The sequence below is a fragment of the Crocodylus porosus genome, unplaced genomic scaffold (assembly GCF_001723895.1).
Source record: "Crocodylus porosus isolate Cpor-Errol unplaced genomic scaffold, CroPor_comp1, whole genome shotgun sequence".
Classification (NCBI taxonomy): Eukaryota; Metazoa; Chordata; order Crocodylia; family Crocodylidae; genus Crocodylus; species Crocodylus porosus.
The window spans coordinates 43,022,506-43,036,847 of NW_017728918.1; the positions used below are offsets into that span (position 1 = coordinate 43,022,506).

At 43.0% G+C, this 14,342-nt stretch overlaps 1 protein-coding gene and 1 long non-coding RNA gene across 3 annotated transcripts in view; one reads left to right on the forward strand and one right to left on the reverse strand.

Moving 5' to 3' along the window:
- The window catches only part of LOC109311726 (glutathione S-transferase 3-like), an 18,189-nt gene extending 8,976 nt beyond the window's left edge, over positions 1-9,213 (reverse strand). The window contains exons 1-3 of one of the 2 annotated variants that reach the window (XM_019537519.1): positions 9,145-9,213; positions 3,999-4,105; positions 2,529-2,580 (exon numbers count right to left, since the gene is read on the reverse strand). In XM_019537519.1, coding sequence (XP_019393064.1) covers positions 2,529-2,580; positions 3,999-4,085 — 139 coding nt within the window. In that variant the 5' untranslated portion in view covers positions 4,086-4,105; positions 9,145-9,213. Of the gene's footprint in view, positions 1-2,528; positions 2,581-3,998; positions 4,106-4,229; positions 4,734-9,144 lie in introns of those variants that run through there. The other variant, XM_019537518.1, reaches the window with a different exon arrangement.
- The window catches only part of LOC109311729, a 20,506-nt gene extending 6,621 nt beyond the window's left edge, over positions 1-13,885 (forward strand). Inside the window, exon 3 of the long non-coding RNA XR_002101594.1 lies at positions 13,219-13,885. This is a non-coding gene — a long non-coding RNA (uncharacterized LOC109311729). The remainder of the gene's footprint in view (positions 1-13,218) is intronic.
- Positions 13,886-14,342: the final 457 nt, after the last annotated feature.

Below are 14,342 nucleotides of genomic sequence, written 5' to 3' on the forward strand. Positions count from 1 at the left end.
TATATACTGTGCCATCCAAGTTAGGAACTAACCTATGTGTAGGTGGGTTGTGGGTTTTGTGTGTGTGTGTGTGTGTGTGTGTGTGTGTGTGTGTGAGAGAGAGAGAGTGTGACATATGAATTAGTGATCTGTGTATGTGTACTGAGTATGTGGGTATGGAAAATTGATTTTTGTCTAACTTTTGGTGTATATAATGTATGTGCTTGAATTGGTGATCGGTATGCACGTGCCTAGGCTAGTTTGAATGTGTATGTGCCTGAGTTGGTAATGCCCCCCACAACCTCTGGAGGCACACGTCATTCATAGTTGCACCCTCTGGTGCTGGGGTACCTTCATCCCCTGTATCCGCTGTGCCCTCACTGGTGCTCTAGCACTGGGGCCCCTTCACCTCCTGGGTCAGCGCCCTCTCTGGTGCTGGGGCTCTACATGGTAGTGTGCCCCAATGAGGCTTCCTGTCCAATAGCCTCTGCTTGGTCCACTGGTTTCAAACAACAACATAAATACAAGCCCCTGAGCTATAACATAACAACATTGGAGGTCACATTGTGCCTCTTTAAGGAGGCAAGCGTCTCTCTCAACAATGTGTGCCTCCTAGCCCTAGATACTTTAGAAGCTCCTAGAGCTCATTAGTTTTACCAGAAGCATCTCTGAGTAGCATTTCTGCAAGAGCTCCTTCCCCCTTGCTGCTGATGGAGAAGGAGAACTATCTCCCTGCCAGCCCCAGGGCCTATATGTGCCCAGGGCCCTGTTTCCTTCTGGTCAGCTGACTGGGTGCAGGTGCAAACTAATACCCTGATTACCCTGCTGCCAAGGCTACCCTAGCTCTTAGGGTCCCTAAACTAAGCTGCCTTTGCTCTTGAAGAAGCAGGCACACCTTAGTACCCTGCAACACAAACCAAAGTTCACCCAAGAAATAAAGCCTTTGAACACAGAAAATTAAGTTCTATAAGCACATACAATGAAACTTTGGTTAGCACAGGATGTGGCAGGCTTTTGCAGCTTATTAAAATCCAACCCACTTGCTTAGGGAGCAGAAGGAAGTAATGAAGAAGTCTAATGAGTTCTGACAGTTATTCTGAAAAGAGTGGGACAAACATCCCCAAAAAAAGAAGTCTAGCAATGTCTTATCACTGCAGTTATGAGAAGACCAGCATTATTTTTTGTTATGGGCCTCAAAACCAGTCACTACATCCAGTTTCAGAACTGACTGAACAACAACAACAACAAAAAGTTAATTATTTAAATCTGTGCAAAATACCACCAGGAGATCACAAAAGCTGCAGGGCTAGACTGCCAGGATAATAAAGATGGACAGTACCGGCTTCATGCTTTGAGCACATTTGGTCTAATGCAGGGGTGCTAAACCCCTGGCCCACAGTACCATATCATCTGCCCCGTTCAGCTCCCCATGGGTCCAGAAATTTGATGTAGGGGGACCAATGGCACTGCTCCCCTGCTGCCAAATTTCTACACCCATGCACTGGACTGGGTATCCAATCCCACTGTGCAGGGCCAGGGGTGATTTGCCCTGGCACGGAAGGGCAGTCCCAGGACCTAGGATCCTATCATGGTGTGGGGGACCAGGAGGGGGTGGTACCAGGAGCCCAATCCTGGTGTGCAGGGCCAGTGTTGGGCCCTAGAGCTCTATCTCAGTGCTCAGAGCAGGAGAGGGTATTGCCTGGCCCTAGAGTCTGTTGCTGACACATGGGATCAATTCAGTTCACAAACTAGCCTCATGACACTCATTTGGCCCAGACCAAAGCCTGGAGCACCACTGCTCTAACTGTCCATGATGATTAATGCCTATGATAAAGGACCACTCAGATGGAGAGAGGAAATATGACGTGACATATCAGAACACATATGTTCTAGCATTGTTTTTAGCAGGGTGATCTTTAGGACTCCAATGAGCAGATTCATCTGCAGTGAGTCACAGCAGCTAACTGAAGGGCATGCTTGTCAGTGACAAGCCTGACAACTCCTTTAATTGGCCACAGCACACAGGACTTGGACATACAACATATTTATTATACTGCTGTAATCAGCTTTTGCATTTGTATAAACATGGAGCAAACAGATATTGTCCAGCTCTACCCCAGTTCCCATGGCATACAAACCTAGATGTAGTAAAAACACACTGCAATATAATTTACAGCAGAATCAGGATAGTTGATTCACTTTCTTTCCAGTATAGTTAATCTGTCTATGGCAAAACAGCTTTCCTTTGCCTCCCCATTCCCTTCCTCCCATCCCAACTTTCATCGTATAACAATACAATATAATAATGTCTAAAGAAAACAGCTTCTCCAGGATAGTGACTAGCCTGTCCACACAGAGCAATTTACCGTTGTGAGTAAAATTGACATTACATTAGTTACACTGACATGTTGTGTCCAGGCACTCACATTTTACCTCTCCAATGCATGGACGAAAAGCAATGAATTCTTCCTAAATTCCCCAAGTCTTTGCTTTGTTGCTCTCCTGAATTAAGAGAAACCTAGTCAAGCACTTCAGAAATCTGGACCTACCTTGTAAGAGCTTCTCATATTGTTCTCTTGTTTCAAGTAATTCTTCTTCAAACTGTGGGGGGAGGGGAACAAAAGGAAACAAACCACATCTTTTCAGATCTCTCTAAGCAAGACAGCAGCAGAGTATGATAACCGAAGGAATCTGAAGACAGGATACGGACATAACGCAGAAACTATGAAGAAGACGACAACAATTGCTGACAACTACTGTATGACAACAGCTGGTGGCAACAACTGTCAAAGATGTACTAAGTTTTCTGTTTGATGAAGTAACATTTTTTGGCTTATCTAGTAGCCACAATGAAAAGAATCTTGGGTTTGGAAATGTAAAATTAGTTACTGATGAGAGAGGTACTACACAGTTACTCCAAAATCACTGGCATAGATATCATGGGTGCAGACAGACAGATTTTGACCAAGTGTTTGTCTCTTTGTGACACTGTTACTCTGTTTTATTCCAAATCCTTCTATTAGCTACATAGGATAAACTTCGACCCAAGTTTGGAGGCATTTTAAGCTGAGCTCAGGGAAAGCATGTCAATATAGGAAAGATTATGGAACATCAGTTTGCTGTTTCTGAATTGGTGTTTAATTTCACTACAGTAATTCACTTGTAGGATCTTTTGAGGGGAGAATAAAAATAGCTGACATGTGCAGATCAGTGTGCCCCAGAGGTGCCAAGTATGTGGGGGCCTGAGGCCCCTGGACCCCCAGGGAAGAGGGCTGTCATCTGAAATCCAGAAAACTTTTGACAAGCCCATCATCCCCACCCAGCAGAAACAGAAGTCGGTGCCTATGTTTTGCCCAAAAAGTCCTGTTTGGCCTCTTTGTTTGTTTGTAGCCAAAAGCTTGCCGAGAAGAATTTTTCCAACTATTTGCATTGGTCTAATAAAAGATACTGGATTTACCCAAAGAACCTTGTTTGCCTATGTCCTTAGACCAACACAGCTATAACCTACAGCCCTGTCTGACCTCATACATATATCAATGAAGAACAAAATATTTGTGATGCAACCCGCATTCAAAACAAGTCAATCAGATGAAGCAGGAGAAATCTGGGTAGGAAAAGCACAGAAATAACCCCTAACTGACTGCTATGGGCTGGAAGGACAAGTCTGAATGGTAAGTAAAAGAAGCAGATAGTCTGGGATATGTAAGGTTATCAGTTTGTTTCAGTTCTGTCCAAAGCTGATAGCATGGATCTTGCTACATTACTTACCAGTAAACTGTAAGTATTCAGAAGCAAGACAGAATTTTTTTTCATATTTAGAATGTCATAGCCAAAGCATGAAGGTGCAATTTAAACATGGAGGTTCATCCATCCATATTCACAGACGTATATTTACTACTTTTGTTTAGTTTGCACAGTTTATTCTACCCTGGTTGCTTCATTTTTGCCCAGGCACTTAATTTTAAGTTCTGGCTGAGGCAGATCCTCAGTTTATTATAGTTAAATATACAACAACTAACCTCAACTCCAGCGGCTGCCAACAACCAGCGAACTGACTCCATTTTGCCTCTTCCATTGAAGTAGTGAAGTTTGGGTTTTCCAGCCATGATTCCAAGATTCTTACCACCTGACAAATGCATGGAGATTTGTAAAAGTTACTATTAAGAGATTTTGTAAATCATTTTGAAATTAGTGTTATATATTGAAAAATGCTGAATTAGTTTTGGAGAATAATTCCCTAAAATACTTACTTGAAATAGGTTGTGTTTATCAACGTACAGCTAAGTTACTTTAATAGTATCGCTGTATTCTTCACGATCTAAGAACTTCAGAAAAAGCAAAAGAAAGCATAGATGTTATAGGGCTGGAGGTTACAGCAAAGGGTCTAACACTAAAGGTAGTATCTTGTAGCTTGCTGTACTAAAGCACTTTTCATGTAATAGCAAAGTCCTTAGTGGCGTTCATAAAAGCTGTGGTGCATAAAAGGGGTAAAAGGGGCCACCAGCTCCCATTTTCATTCTGACAGTGGAATGGCTTCTCTGCCCACCAAAAGAGGAGAGTTTTGCTGCATGTCCTAGAGAGTGTCAGGTTTGAAGGACATTTGGCAAATTCAGAAGTTCACAACAGAAGTTAGTAGGTCCAAATTATTATGTCTAGAATCTGATCATGCACAATTTTATACAGGGATCCCCTGCCTCCAACCATATACAGGCAGTCCTTGGACTTACAACACAATTGGTTCCTGAAAACTGTGTCTTAAGTCAAAACCTTTTAACTCGGTACCAATTTTCTCGTAAGAAATAATGTTAAAAACAAGGGGATTTGTTCCTGAACCGAGGCCCGATACCCTATTTTCACCTAAAATACCCCAGAATTTTGTAGTCAATCAATTATAGATGAGTAATATAGCTACATTCATGTATTTATATATAGCAATCATATTGATTTGGAAGGACTTATTTGAGGTGACTTTGCTGGACTTTTTGAAAGGCTCTTGGTTGGAGTCTTTTCAGGAGTCTTGGCTGCAGGTTTTTCTGGTACCTTGTCTGCCTTCTTAAAGAAAGAAAGGAAGTTTGGACAGAAGTTCTCCAGGGAGATGTGGCATTGCATCGGACATCAAGTTGTTGTAAAGTTGCATCAGACACCAAGTGTTGTAAAGTTGAAACTGATGTCAAAGTCAAAACAGGGTGTCAATTTATAAATGTAAGTGCAAAACGTTGCAACTCAAAACATTGTAAGTTGAGGACTGTGTGTACAAATAAATAAATCTGGAGAAAGTTTAGCTGCCATTCCTGGGGCCCTGGCAATTAACACTGCTGTTACTCATTCTGGCACCAAATTTCCAATCAAGTTACACAATTCACTAAGAATGTATCAATATCCTTCCAACTGACTTACAGTATGCAGTTTATATGCAAGCTTGATGGTCTGTAATGTGTGCAAACAAGTTGTGTGTTAGTGGGGGGGAGGGGGAGAGAGAGAGAATGCAAACTATAGATTCCATTGTGTGGCAAGACACCTAAATGTTAACTTGTGTAACACAAGGTCATCGGTCTACCTTGCTCAGGTTGCTTATTAAATAAAGTAATTTATATTGGATTGTTTTAGTAGGAAGCTGATGAGGAAATAAGCAAACTTCTAAAAATCTTTCTGAATACTGATTACAGGGTTGTCCTTGGTTATTAAAGATAACCAGCTTTAGCCATCAAACTCATCAAGTAAGGAAATAAGGTGGTAAATCAGAATGATGCTCTAACACTAGTTCTTATGTCACAGAACTTTGCTGTATGCTCTGTAGCATTTGAACATGAAAGTAGGGCATGCTAATGTTCAAGCAAAATGTTTTCTAATGTTTGGTTCTCATTTTGGGGATCCAGGTAAGCATTTTTAATTCTAATATATCCAATTTCTTGAAACAAGACTGTTTTTGCACTGGTCAGAAGTTAATATAGAAGGAAACAGACCTCAGGCTGACATGAAACTTAAGCTGCTGAACAGAATCTTTTATTTCTATTAACAGCACTTACAGTAGGGCATAATCTTTCAAACATTTAAATTGCTGCACTATATTGAAATGAGAGTGAAATTGGCTTCTGAGCAGCTTTCCAAAATATTTTTCATTATTATTTTCTGAATAGACTAGTGTTTAAGTCTCAGTAGGAGCCAGACACCATTTGGCAGGCAAAGGAGAGGAGAGTTTAGGCAGCACTTCTAGGGCAGATAAATAAGTTCATATGGGTAAGTTTCTGCATAAGTGGAGAATGCCTCATTCTGTAAGATTTTTTTCTAGCTCACAGCTGAAGTAATTCTGGCAAAGCATATGCAGGCATGTGAACAATTGACTACAGTTTTCAAATGTTGCAGTGCTCCTGTGTAAGCCAAGAAAGCAAGTAACCTCTGGAAGACCTTGAGGACAGCTGTACTATTATACAATTGCTTGTTAGTTAAAAAAAGAGCCAAAATACTTCAGCTGGCCATTAAAGACCCAGGAAAACAATTAACTAAGGATAGTCAAACTCTGAGCTTGGTGATATGGTCCAACACCCAAAGAGATCAATGGAGACAGGAATTCACTCAAACCTAATATTGGAACATGAGAATCACAAAGCAACAACAGCTATTCACTTGCCTAAGCTGAGTAAAATGCAGAAAGCGAACATTGTATGTAATGGAGGTGTTAAAGTGTGTTAATAGTTTCCTGGCATTCTTTGAAATAGTTATATACATAAAAACTTTAACTTAAGGCCAGAAAGTGTGCAGAAAAATCAAATTTAGATTATATCCCAACAGTAACTCTATAAGAGAGGTTGTAACTAATGTGGGCATGCCAACAAAAACCAGCCCAACAGACATTTTTACAAAGTGATGATGCCACCCTCTTATGAGCTAAACCCAAATGACTGATACATTAAGTCAGTGAAATGTTTTACCAACTTAATGAGCTTGGTTCGGGCCCCTAACACAAAGATGGGCCTCAAAGCACAGAGCCTGACTGGGGAGGAGAGTACTGTATACGTGCCCTCGCTGGATATTACATCCTCCTTGAGAAATCCATATAGGCCAAAAGGAATTAGCTAAGGAAAGGGGGGAGTTGAGAAATAGCTCTGTATACTTCATTTCAGTTGCCAGAGATTAGTGTCACTGTAAAACAACACCCCCCCCCAAATTAAACCAGGGTATTGCTCCTTGTACATGGCAGGCCCTAAACAGATTCCGAGCTGTTCCTAACACAATCAAACATTGGGCTATCTATGCCTCTCAGATTCAGAGGCCAGGTCCCAGCTGTCACAGTCCTATAATCCTACCCATAAGCAAGATATTGCCTTTCACATATGATTAAAAGCTACACTGAGACAGCCCATAGGGCAAGTCAAGCTGTGGCAAGGACTTCTTATCTATACCTTCCATAAATCCTAGATAAATCGTCTTCTCCCTGAGCCCTGTTGATCATTGTTCCTTCTCCGTTGCATGCCTTGACTAATCAGGCAAGGGTTTGAGGCCATTGAGCCCATAAAGTTTGGGATTGTGTTTGTGTGGGAGTGCCAAGGCCGCATGTGTTTGTGTGGGAGAAAGAACAGTGAGGAAAGGGATACAGATTCGCTTGTTCACTCTGCCCTTGGATCAACGCAGCAGATGGAAGACCTGCTCTCTGTTCTCCCTACACCAGGAAGCAAACATGAAAAAGCCAAAAAAAAGCCCCCCAAAACAGACAATACAGCACTGGGCAACCAGAGAGGAAAACTTGGCTCAAACAGGTCCCATTTTCCAATGTTGAAGTCTTGCCTCAGTGTCATTCTGCAATCTTGGTGTTAGCAACTGAGAGCAGAACTTACTAAGGGGTTTCCATTTCACTGATTTCATGCCATTCCTCTCTGAACACAACACCAAGAGTTGCTGTCCAAGCAGGTCACTCCAGAAGGCTAGTGGGACTGAATTCAGGTTGCCCAGTGGCACAGAACAGTTCCCCCTCTTCAGAGGACAGGTGGCACCTATGCCCATGTGACCAGCAGTAGCAGCAGCAACCGCCCGTGTTCAGCACAGCTCTGGATGACCCCCAGCCTCTGCACTGGGGTTAGCCTGCTAGGGGGTGAGTACCATGCAAAGCAGAGGCACTTCATGACTCACTGGCAACCTCTCCTCCTGGGTCAGCCCTAACAGATGGGAGGCAGGAGCAGCAACCTCCACCTTGCAAGGACTCCCTGGGCAAATCCTGAGAATTCACCTGACTCCCAGATGTCTTTCCTGCCTGGTGCAGCAGGGCTGAACCTGATGATCCCCACAAGTCCCTTCCAGCCCTGCAATCTACGCATCTAGGAGTAAGCGTGATGCAGGCAGGAGGCTCATGCTGATAAAGCTATGTTAGGGCTTCCTTGCCCAACCAGGTCTGCACCATCAACTTCTGGGCTGGAGGAAAGAACTGAGCACCCCCAGGTGCAGAAGGGCACTGGCTGGAGAGGAGCAGCCAGGCTTACTTCAAGGCTATGAACACAGGTCACCCTTGTCACAATACAAAGTTATACAGTGGGACAAGATGTGCAAGTGCAGACATCCTGGTCATGCCATAACTGTCCCAAATCATCCATGTGACAGTGCCCATTTACAGTACATCCTGCTACATCATGGTGGGCATCTAAACGGTTACAGTCCGATAACATCTGCCCAGTATACCCTCGAAAGCGCCCACTGCGCAGAGCACGGGAAGAGGGGAACCAGACAGGGAGAAGGGGAGATGCCAAGAGGATGGACAGGGAGTGGCACCCCCCCACCCCCAAGGCCAGCACAGACCCTGCCCATGGCTCCTGAGTGCAACCCCCCGCCCCCACAAATCCTAGACCCTGCAACATCCCCAACCCTTCTACAACCCTACACACATCCCCTACAGACACCCCCCTACACCCCCCACATAACCTTATACTGCCAACAGCCCCCCCAGACCCTCCAACAAACCTACACACCTGTGCACACACAACCCCACCCACCCTGACATCCCCACACAACCCTATAGCCCCAACAGCTCCCTACACACTCCAACAACTATACACCCCTCCCCACAATCTAACACTCCCCCATACACACATAGCCCTACACCCACCACCACATAACCCTACACCCCCCCAATACACAGGCCCCTGCACACATGTACCCCCCAACCCCGCACGCACGCACCTGCCACCCCGAGACGATCACCCCGCGCCCGCTCCGCCTACACCAGTGCAGCTCCCGCCGCGCCGCGCCGCGCCGCTTCCCCCAGCCGGAATGGGCGGGGGCAGTGGGGTGAGCGGCCAATGGGGAGGCTGCTTATTTGCAAGTGCCGCAAAGGCTTTCGGGAGGACAATTTAAGGGGGCTTAGGGGCTTTCTCTTTGGAATGACCAGGCGTATGGGGCGACACTCGCACGCAGCCACTGATAGAATAGTTTTCTCCGCTTTGCTATCCTCATTTACAAAAATCCATTTATCTCATCATAACCGAAAAGTCATCCTTGCTTGCGAGCTTTATATACCGCAGAGGCTTTCAGTTAACTTCGGATGTGAGGGCGATCTGGCTGCGACATCTGTCACCCCATTGATCGCCAGGGTTGATTCGGCTGATCTGGCTGGCTAGGCGGGTGTCCCCTTCCTCCCTCACCGCTCCATGTGCGTCCCTCCCGAAGCTGCGCGCTCGGTCGAAGAGGACGACCTTCCCAGACTAGAGGAGTACCGTTCTTCGGTCAAGGGTATACGATAGCTGCGCTCCCCTGCTAGAACCTCCAAACAAGCTCAAGGTCCATTTGTAGGAGAACGTAGGGTAGTCAAGCTTCCAAGACTCCAGACACATCCAAATGAGGCGCTGCATGTGGCAGTCTGCCTTTCTTTTCAGGCTGCTTCGCTTTTGAAAACACAGGGTTCCTTTTCAAACATGTTTTGCAGACTCTAGCATAGCAATCAAACAATCTAATGAGCAGGGCACAAAGGACTGGTTACTGTACTTCTGACATCTTTTTTATCTTAATATCTTTCTTAAAGTAAAAAAAAAGATGTTAGGGAAAACTAGGAGGGTGGTAAAGCACTGGAACAGGTTACCCAGAGCGGTGGTGGAAGCTCTGTCCTTGGAGGTCTCTAAGGCCCAGCTGGACAAAGCCTGGGCTGGGATGAGATAATCAGGGATGAGCAGCAGGCTGGACTAGATGTGCATTTCCCAACCTTCTCCAGCTCAAGTCACATTTGTGTTAGGAACATTTTTGCTCAGCACAGCTGTTAAGGCCTTCCACATCCTCATACTAAAGAGCTCATTGTAGCTCATTGCCAAGACAAAATTGCTGGGCACATTTTGCTGAGTTGGAGGCAGAGGGGCTGCTGTAAGAACACAGGAATTGCTATTTACCGGGTCAGGACCATAGGCCCAGTCTCTTGTTGCAGGGTCAGAGAGTGGGTGCTCAAACAGAGAGTGCATTGGGTATGCCTAGGGTTTTTTCCACTGTACCTCTCCCACTTGTGGCCTCCAGCATTTATTATGCACCGTGTGAACAAGAACTTCCTTTTGTTAGTTTTAAACTTCCTGAAGGACTAATGAATATTTGACTTATTGCACAGTGAGAAGTAGGGATGGAAGGGATCTCCAGAGGTCATCTAGTCCACCCACCTGCCTGTGGTTCAGATCATCTCTATCCAAACCACCCCATTCTACATTACTAATAAATCCTGCATACTACCATCAACCCTGATGCAACACAGACTCGCATCCTAATCTGCCACAGGTAAAGCAGGGGAACCACAGCAACTAATATCCTGTTTCTGTGACATGTTGTCAATATATGATCAAGAGATCCTGCAGAGATGGCCTTGCCACCCCCCCCAAGAGGAAGGCAAAACCCCCCCGCAGTTCATACCCCACAGGGTGAAATTCCTTCCTCTCCGCAAACATGGTGACCAGTCTGACCCTGAGTGGAGGGGCAAGATCCCCCAGCCAGGAACCTCCAGGAATCTCCCTGCAGTAGCATTGGCACACCCACCCCAAAGTTCCCCGCCTTGAGTCAGAGTTGCTATCCACACAAAGCTTGGGGATGATGTACACAGTGAATATTTAAGACACTATCCACATTCATCTCATTCCAAGGGTGTACCTATTGCTTAGAGAGATGGAGGGCTTAATATTAAAAAACCTCTTGATGTAGTTTGTCTACAGGGCAAGCATGTCAAATGATGAAGCATTTCTAGTGCAGTGTTTCCCTATGCAGAACATGTGTTTGAATTATTAAAAATATTTTGCAATAGACAGCTTTTAGATCAACCCCCACCTCTAACCATACAGAAAGCTGTAGCCTCCTTAAAAACAACTAATATTACAGTAAAAATGACCAACAACATAAATTACTCAAGCAAATAACAAGTTCAGCCAAAACATCCCAACTTTTTTTTAAAACATGGTTTTTTAAAATGGCTTTGGTAGCATGCCTGAAAGGTAATCAAATTCAGGCTATTGAGATCCAGGGGAAGGGTAAAGTTCTTACACTACATCCCAATGGCAACAGCCCCCTCTTGATATAAAAAGCAAGGATCCAACATAAGTAGCTTTACTGATCACATCTTCAATCTTGTAATGGTGTTAAGATGGAAACACCTATAATGCATATTGTAAGAGTCTAAGAGGAATGGATCAGAACAAGGTTTGCCTCCAAAGACAGCAATCCCCTAGCCAGAAGCAGCCTGTAAAAGGTTAAACGTTGTAAGTAAAAATTACCCTCAACCAGCAGACTCTAATAATCAGACATGTTTCCTCCAAGGAGCTGATATCCTCCCCTCCATTATCACCTTCAGAGGCTTCTTCCAAGCCAGCTATACCATCTCAGTCTTGTTTGGGATGAAGATGGATGAAATGCATGTCAATATAATTAAACTTCTGGTGCTTCAATGGGGATGTGCCCTCAACTCCCATTGACTTAAGAACATTGTAGCACTTTGCAGCACCCTTGAAGGGATCTCAAGGCAACTCAAAGTGCTGTGGCCTGCTGGCTGAAAATCACTGGGTTAGAACCTCAGTGTTGCACAGGTTATATGGGTACATCAAGATTGCAAAGTGGACAAGGCATTTCCAAAGAGAAAATATCTTGGGAGCAACAGTAAGGTTTTTAGTGCAACACCCAAAAGGAAGTGAATGCTAAGTTTATTATTTAATACTTATTAAGTATCACTCTTACATACACTATTCTTTAATACATGTTATTCATATTATTATATACATATTGCTTGTTATTCCATACATATATGATGGTGATGTGATTTTATATGTATTATATACATATGTATTTAATACATTACTCTTATACGTATTTAATATATATTATTTAAGTGTAATAATAATGTGTTAACTTTAATTATGAGAACCTGAATGAAAACATAACACTCAAATTTACATCTCTTTAACAGTAACTTTATTCTGGGGAGGATTTACACAGAAGGAATGAAACAAACCTTTTAAAACAACAAAACACTGACAAAACCTAAAATACAATGTTTGCTAAATTTTCATTTCAATGTGGTAATTCTATCCCCTTCCTCTCCTGTACATTCAGACACATTCTTCAAATAAATATATTTCCATAAAGTGAAGAGAAACTGTTTCAATAAAGTATTAACAGATGTGAAAACAGCCTAGAGGTATTTTGGGGCTATTTTCACTCTATTTCTCCACACTTGAGTTATATATATCATTTTGATTTTCTTACAAGTAATGACAATGTGAGATCTGACTTCTTATGAAAGGTTTTGTATTACATATAATGTATGCACTTGAGCAATGGCAAATGGTAAAATAATTGTAACATTTAAAAGATAAACTTAGCATAGCTACAGAGTTTGCTAGAGGTTAAGTAATGTTTTTTATATGTAAGTTCTTATGAAAATATATTGATTTAGGTCAGATTTTAAAGTAAGATGTAGCCTACACTTCTCCATCTAAATGGCACACAGGTAAAAAATATATTAAAAAATAATTCAACCACATAGTCCTCATTCACACAAAAAACTCTCATTGACTTGAGCAGGCAGCTCCCTAAGTGAAGACTACAGAACTGTGCAGACAGGAAGCTTGCTCAGTAAAATGTGCATTGCCTCTGTTTAAAGTTCAAACTAGAACAAGCAACTTTTTAAACATGAACTTCCCTGAAACTGCAGAGATTTACCTACTAACTTAACAACCCGTCTTGCTGATCCCTTGCCTTAATCTTGAAGCCATTCTTTAGATCATTTATTGTTTGCCTGAGGATGGACTGGGTTTAAAGGAGGTGTCTACACTGTGGCAGAAGCACACTCAGGGCAATATGGTTCCTAAGCATGCTCTATCCACCCACCCACTCCCACTTACATGCACCCACCAGTCATGGAAATATGTTAAAAGAAACCATTCCACGCTTATCCCTTGGGTCACTCTCAGGCATGCCTGAGAAGCCCTAGTCTGGGCTGTCCTACTTAAGGCAAACTGTTGCCAGTGTAGACATACCTAGACATACCCCAAGTGGCCTATTCTAATGGGGATATGCATATGTAATTTCCACTACTATTTATGAGAGTTTATGGCATGTAATCACATGAGAACAGACTCAGTTTAGAAAGAGACAGATCTGAATAAAGATTTGGATAGGTCCAAAAATTTCCATTGTTACCATAAATTCCTCAGATATAAATAAATTAAATTATATCTAAATATAAAATACAGGTTTTGATTTCCACAGAATTGCTGTCTTTGTGGTTTTAAGACACTTAAAGTATACACTTTTATCCTGTTTCCCACTTGCACATGCCCCTCAATACATGCCCCTAGCACTGCTTACTTGAAGATGGCTCAGTTCTACTTCCTTATGGAGCCAATGTCACTGCTCTGTTAGCAGGTAGGTGAAATTTTTTAATTAGCGTTGTTAATTGCCACTAAAATATGTGACTATTCAGCCATTCCCAATTTCTTAACCTTCCATGAGAAGAGACCAGGCAAGGAGACCCAGGACAGATCAGATTTCCTGCTTAATCACTTCGTAAGAGGGGGAATAGGACATTTATCATACACATGGGGGGTTTTTTAAGCCAAAAGTTTACAATTGAATGGACAATCCCCCCTCCATTTTATACCTGCACCTGCTTCTCTTTGTCGATTAGCTTTTGATTTTTCTTCTAATTTTCCTATCATGTTACTTTCTTCTCTTCCCAGAGCCAAACTCCTAGTCCCAGAGATAACTGAAGTTTTGTCAAGGATTTGGCCCTAAACATTTACTATAAAAATAGCTATTAGGTCCTTATTTATGGACACTGGTATATCTCTAAAATGAGGCAGGGGAGAATAATTCTGCATTTTAACCGCAGGCTGAAATTTTATATGTCAACAAAAACTGGAAAC